Source organism: Lactuca serriola, chromosome 3 (assembly GCF_051521515.1).
Source record: "Lactuca serriola cultivar US96UC23 chromosome 3, Lser_US96UC23_V15, whole genome shotgun sequence".
In the NCBI taxonomy this organism is placed as follows: domain Eukaryota; kingdom Viridiplantae; phylum Streptophyta; class Magnoliopsida; order Asterales; family Asteraceae; genus Lactuca; species Lactuca serriola.
The window spans coordinates 144,395,048-144,401,896 of NC_136410.1; the positions used below are offsets into that span (position 1 = coordinate 144,395,048).

At 34.1% G+C, this 6,849-nt stretch overlaps 1 protein-coding gene across 1 annotated transcript; it reads left to right on the forward strand.

Annotated features, from left to right (window-relative positions):
• Positions 1 to 414: 414 nt before the first annotated feature.
• Positions 415 to 4,818, forward strand: LOC145095767 (uncharacterized). Its single transcript, XM_079033597.1, has 7 exons — positions 415 to 538; positions 698 to 1,014; positions 1,317 to 1,496; positions 1,782 to 1,905; positions 2,665 to 3,345; positions 3,595 to 3,870; positions 3,962 to 4,818. Exons 1-7 carry the CDS (start codon positions 415 to 417, stop codon positions 4,816 to 4,818), a joined length of 2,559 nt encoding a protein of 852 aa, XP_078889723.1.
• Positions 4,819 to 6,849: the final 2,031 nt, after the last annotated feature.

Genomic DNA, 6,849 nt, shown 5'->3' on the forward strand with positions numbered 1-6,849 from the left:
TCCTTGGTTGCGTTCTACTGTTGCAATTTTTGGATTAATCGATCAATCCCTCTAATCTAAAATAACTCTCTTGGGTTTGGATTTCATCACCGATAAACCCTTGAGGGAACGGATTTAGCGAATCGATTCTAATAAACTTTTGTTGCCTATTACACTGTGAGGGTTTCTTGTTCCTTTCTCTCTTTCTTAGTTGTACATGTGTGAGATCCTGGTTGTCTTGTGTACACCAGTTATTTTTTTTTTTTCATTCTTAAGTTGTTTTCTGTTGATTGTTTTGACTCTATGTTGATTGTCTTGGGCCCCGACATATTTTGGTGACTATCTGGACTTTAAGTCAGCACAAGTGTCTGTTATTCCTTATTTGATTTGGTTTGTTATTTGTTATTTGTTTTGGTGTATCTTCTGTGATTCACTATGGTTGATGATACTCCTAAAGGGAGTGGTACTCCTAAAGATAATCCTGTTGACCTTGATGATCCTTTATATGTTAATCCTTCTGATAATGCTATAACTTCTATTATAACAATTAAGTTGAATGGTAATGAAAACTGTCGTTTGTAGCGTAGTGCTATGTCTAGAGGTCTTAAGGATAGAAATAAATTGGGTTTTGTGGATGGTCCTATTACTCTTGAAAAAACTGAAAGCTCTAAAACTTCTAAGTGGGAACGTGTTAATGCTGTGTGCAATTGGATATTAGGATCAATTTCTGAAACTATATATCCTACTCATGTATATTCTGATAAAGCTAAAGATATTTGGGATGAATTATTTGAGACTTATAATATGGCTAATGGATCTATAATCTTTAATATTCACCAACAAATTAACACTGCAAAACAAAATGGTTCTTCTCTTTCTGACTACTACAATAAACTTGATTCCTTATGGAAAGAGTTTGATGGTTTAACTAGTTTAACTGAATGTGTGTCTGAGGTTGCCACTAAGCTTAGTGATCATTCTAAGTTAATGAAGCTAATGCGGTTTTTGAGTCGTCTCGATGATGTTTCTAATCAAGTTAAAAGTCACATTCTTTTGATGGAACCTTTGCCAGATGTTAAAATTGCCTTCTCTATTCTTTCTAGAGAAGAGTCCCTTCAAAAGAATTGTTCTCTGAGTTCTATTACCTCTTCAAAACCATAGGTTTATGTCTTTAATAGTAAAGTCAATGATTTTAAAAGGGGACAAGATCAAAATAGATTTAGAAATCAGGGGTTACAATGTAAACACTATAACCTTAAAGTTCATACAATAGAAAGGTGTTACAAGTTGATTGGTTATCCAAAAGGTTTTAAAAAAAGAATGAAAACATTAATCAGAATATATCTTTTTCTGTCAATTCTTCTTTTGTTGGTTCTAATAGTAACACTGTAGCCTCTTCTGAGTCTGTTCCTGGTAGTGATGCTTACTATCTTACAAGTGAAAAATACTCCAAGTTTCTTCGTCTTATTAGTGAGAGTTCTGCTAGTGAGGATGTATCTGCTACTGCAAATATGGCAGTTACATCTATATTTACATGTTGTAATTCTTTTGTCAATTCTAATAATTTTCAAAGTTGGATTGTTGACTCCAGATCCAATCAACATATGATAACTTCTAAGTCACAACTTCGAGATGTAGTGGATATGTCTAGACTTAATCTACATGTTTAACCTCCTAATGGTTCTTCAGCTCCCATAAATTAAATAGGGAATATTCAGTTATCCTCTCACCTTACTTTATTTGATGTTTTTGTTGTACCTGATTTTAATTTTAATCTTTTATCTGTACATAAACTTTCTAAGGATAATGGATGTGAGGTTATCTTTTCTGAGCATAATTGTAAAATTCAGGATTCACTATTAAAGGAGACGGTGGAGAATGGTAGAGAATCTGGGGGACTGTATTATCTTGACCATGTTCCATCAGGTAATTTTGCTAGTATAACTAGTTCTAAGTGTTGTGTTTCAAAGTTAACCTGGCATAGTAGACTTGGTCATCCAGCTGAACAGGCCTTAAGTAATTTAAAAGATAAGCTAAAACTTGGAAATGAGTCTCTTCCCCCTTATGATGTTTGTCATAAAGCAATACAGACTAGAGAATCTTTCTCTCTTAGTTAGCATAATTCAACTTAACTAGGTGAATTGATTCACCTAGATGTTTGGGGACCATATAGGATTGCTTCAGTTGAGGGGCTTAAGTATTTTCTGACTATTATGGATGATTTTACTAGGGCCACTTGGGTTTTTCTTTTAAGGTCTAAAAGTGAAGTTTTTGAGTGTTTTAAGTCATTTGTGCATATTCTATTGAATCAGTTTAGTGTTAATATTAAGGTTATACGATCAGATAATGGTACTGAATTTATGAATAATCAAATGAATTTTTTTTGTGTTGAACATGGTGTCATTCATCAAATTCTTGTGCTTACAGTCCACAACAAAATGGAGTTGTGGAAAGAAAGTACAGACACATTCTTAACGTAGCACGTTCTCTTATGTTTCAGTCGGGAGTTCCTATTAAATTTTCGGGAGATGAAGTTTTAACTTCTGTGTTTTTAATAAATAGGATGCCTACTTCTATTTTAAATGGCTTATCACCCTATGAACTTATTTTAAAAAAAAACTCCCAGTTTCGATCATTTAAGAGTTATTGGTTGTCTTTGTTTTGCTATTAAACAAAATGTTACAGATAAGTTATCTGAACGTGCTGAGAAATGTCTTTTATTAGGATATTCTTCTGATAAAAAGGCTTATAAACTTCTTAGTCTGGATACTAACACTTCTTTTGTATTCAGGGATGTGAAGTTTTATGAGTCCGTGTTTCCTTACAAGTTAAAATCAACTACTATTGAAAAAACCATAAATAATTTCGGCCCTAGTGATCCTTTGTCCTATGATGATTTTGACACAGGTGATTACTTAAATGATTCTATTAATCCAGATGAGCTGAGAGTAGAATCTAAGTTGGATGGTACTGATGCAGCCATTGACCTGGATGATGTTAGTTCTAATGAAACTTTCAACCGTAGTGGCGAAGCAGTTGTGTCTCCTACTGTTGGTTCTATTCCTTCTTCCTTTGGTGTGTCTGAGGAAAGTAGTCATTCTCTCTTAAATCCCTCTGTAGAGCAGTCTTTAGGTGCTTCTAGATCTAGGCATGAGTCACATATGCCAGTTAGATTTGCTGATTATATTGTTGAAGGAAAATATAAATATGGTATAGAAAGGTCTGTTAACTATTTGTTTCTTGATACAGATACAAAATGCTTTATTTCTAATCTAAATATATCTGTTGAACCTAAAGATTACAATGAAGCTTTGTCTAATCCAAATTGGTTTAAGGCAATGTATGAAGAAATGGAAGCACTTCATTGTAATCATACTTAGGAAATAACTAACTTACCTAAAAATATAAAGCCAATTGGATGCAAATGGCTTTTCAAAATTAAATACAAGTCAAATGGAGAAGTAGAAAGATATAAAGCACGTTTGGTTGCTAAGGGTTATAATCAAAGATAGGGAATAGATTTTGAAGAAGCTTTTTCTCCAGTTGCAAAAAATTTTACTGTGCGTATTGTTATTTCTTTATTAGTGCATAATTCTTAGCCTTTATATCAATTAGATATAAATAATGATTTTCTCTATGGTGATCTCACAGAGGATGTTTACATGTCACTTCCTCCTGGATATTTCTCTGTTAATGATTATAGGGTTTGTAAGCTTACTAAGTCATTATATGTCTTAAAGCAAGCTCCTAGAAAATGGAATGAAAAACTTTGTGCATCTCTGTTTATGTTTGGTTTTCAACAAAGTATAAGTGATTATTCTGTATTTGTTAGGAAATTTGAAGGTTCAATAACTGTTCTACTAGTATATGTGGATGATATTATATTAACTGGTAATTGTGAGACTGAATTGACAAAAGGTTAAGGGTTTTATGATAACCCAATTTTTGATTAAGGATCTTGGAATTCTAAAATATTTTTTAGGTATAGAAGTGGTAAGTTTTGATAGTGGCTTATGTTTAAATCAGAGAAAGTATTGTTTAGAATTGTTGCATGAATATGGTATGGTTGGTTGTAAACCTGTAAATACACCTTTAGAAACAAATTTTATGGCAAGTACAGGTGAAGCTGATAAAGGAAATGATTTGTTGGATAATAAAACAGAGTTTCAAAAGCTTATTGGTAAGCTTATATATCTTACTGTTACTAGGCCTGATATTTCGTATGTTGTTCAAGTACTTAGTCAGTTTATGCACAAACCTAGAAAATCTCATTTAAAAATTGCTTTCAGGCTACTGAGATACTTAAAAAGTAGTCCTGGAAGAGGAGTTGCAATAACTAAATCTGATAAATTTGAATTAAAAGGGTTTGTTGATGCAGACTGGGCTAAGTGTTTGACTACAAGGAAATATGTGTCATGCTACATGGTTTATTTTAACAATTGTTTAATTTCATGGAAGAGTAAGAAACAGTTTACTGTTTCTAGGTCTTCCACTGAAGCTGAATATAGAGCTCTTGGCTCTATTACTTGTGAAATCATTTGGGTGTTAAAAATTTTGTTTGAACTAGAAATTAAAAATCTTATTCCTGTCTCTGTTTTTTGTGATAATGACTCTACAATTAAGTTGGCTCTTAATCCAATTTTTCATGAAAGAACGAAACATTTTAAAATTGATTTGCACTTTGTTAGGGAAAAAATTTCTATTGGAATTTTAAGGTTGGTTAAAATTGGTTCTTCTGAACAAAATGTTGATATTCTTACTAAATCATTAAATATAAAGAAACATGATTTTCTATCCAAGAAAATGGGTCTTCTCGATGTTTTTAAGAAAGAAAAATAAATATTTCATTCGAGGGGAGATGTTGAAAATAGTAATATAAATTCAATCTCATATTTATTGATTTAAAATGAAAGATATTATTGGTTAATGGTGTTTTGTGTTCAGAATTTATTCTCTTGGTGTTAAGTGTAATTGCAGGAAACAAACACGCGGGGTTATACTTGGGTCGGATCTCTTCAGGTTTACACCTGTATTCAATTGCTTGGTGTATAAAGGAAGAGAGAGAGAGAGAGAGAGAGTGAAGGATTGTGTAGTTATCATCTATCAGATCAAAAGTTAGGGTTAATAGTTTAGGGGTTCTTCTACTTCTCTCTCGCATACTGGTTTTGTTGTTCATCTGTAATCTTTAAAGATTGTTTGCTCTTGTTGTTGGAGTGCTAGTTCAAATAAGTGTTATCAGTTTATCTGATTACATTAGGCTGAGTGTGTTAAGTCGTGAGAGTGGATTTGGGTTTTGTAGTGAGTTTTCAGTTGTAAGTACATGAAAACCTTATGTTTCTTAATCCTCTAATGATATAAGAACTGAAGATGTTGGGAAGTTTATCTTGTCTGATTTCAACAGAAATCCCTTGAGCCTCTCCCCTAGTATTCTTCCCTCTCGATCATTTAAACTTCCCTTTTCTGTTCTTAAGCTTCATATCCAGAAGAAAACAAGAGAAAAAGTTAGTGGCTCGATTAGGGTTTTTGAGAAATAAGCATTTGTAAAGCACGTTTCTGGCCACCTCTGAAGAAGGTATAAGTTCCATTTTGTTCCTAGTATCGTCCCGACACTTCCCGGCCACTTTGGAGGCCGGAGCTGCCTCTAAAAGCCTCAAAACCACTGAAAAATGCAAGTTGCGGGATTTTCTTGGTTCTAAACAATTTCAATCAGTTCTTAGACCTTATACCTCTTGATTAAGTTGTCTCTTAGTACCTTTAACATCTAGGAACAAGCTTGTGCTACTGAAAAAAAATAACCATCTCGAAATGCTCTCGAAATTTCATTTACGCTTGTTTATCAGATTTTTACATATTGAACAAATCATGTTATATTTTGAGCTCTTGGATCTATTCCATGTAACATCTTGTTTTGAGGTACTTTCATTGTTGACCCTTATATTGAGATTTAATGCATATGGGTCCCTAAGTAAAAGAATGAGTGCAAAAAGGGCCTTGGTGGCATTTTGGTAAAAATCGGAGTTTGGGACTACGTTATGAGTACGTGTGTACGTTGAGCGTACTAGGGCGCGCCTTCATAGGTTGGGTGTACACCTCGTACGCATGGCGTATGTGGGGTTCATGCAAACCCTAATTTTTAGGGTTTTGGCTCCTATTTAAGCATCTCATTATTATTCAACTACTTTTTATGGAATCGACCTTCAAGGAAACCCTAAGAGCAAGAGTGCATTTTTGGAGCCTTTAGTGAGTTTTGAAGAAAGAAGAAGGTGGTGAGAAGATCTTGAAGTTTAAGTGCACTTTGGATTTGGGAATTCTACCTTGGTTACAACCTTTAGGATGTATAAAGCTTAAAAGTTTACTACTTCATCTTGTAGATCTAAACCTTCTCCTCTTTTAAGTCACTTTTGGTCCCAAAATCGTGATTGTTGAGCATGACATGTTCTTGACCCATTAAGTCGTCCTTTCAGACCTTAGGAAGGGTATTGAGTCATAAAAATGGAGTCTTAATGGTTGGTTTACTCCATGTGTTCTTTAGAAGGTCTTAATGTATTAAGATGTTGAGTTAAGAAGTTAATGCACATGTAAGGTAGTAAATTTGGAAACTTTACGACTCTTGAGGATGATTTGGCCTTAGATCTGGAAGTTGGATGTAAGTGCTTAAGGCATTAAGCTCTTAATGTGATTTTATGGAGACTAGGTGTACGCCTTGCGTAATCTGAGTATGGAGCGCGTATGTGCTTAACCTCCCCGATGGTAGTCAACGCTCGAGTACACCCTGCGTATGTTTTGAGTACGCCCCGCGTACACTCTTTGTGTCGACTCGGCTGAGTTGACTCAGTAGGGTTGACCCAGCTGGGTTGAATCGGTTGACTT

Bases quoted from the DNA above. Each gene is read 5' to 3' on its own strand.
- LOC145095767 (XM_079033597.1), top strand. From the start codon at position 415: ATGGTTGATGATACTCCTAAAGGGAGTGGTACTCCTAAAGATAATCCT. The intron at 539-697 runs GTAATGAAAACT...ATTGGATATTAG, and splicing joins TATAACAATTAAGTTGAATG to GATCAATTTCTGAAACTATA. The intron at 1,906-2,664 runs GTAATTTTGCTA...AAAATGTTACAG, and splicing joins TCTTGACCATGTTCCATCAG to ATAAGTTATCTGAACGTGCT.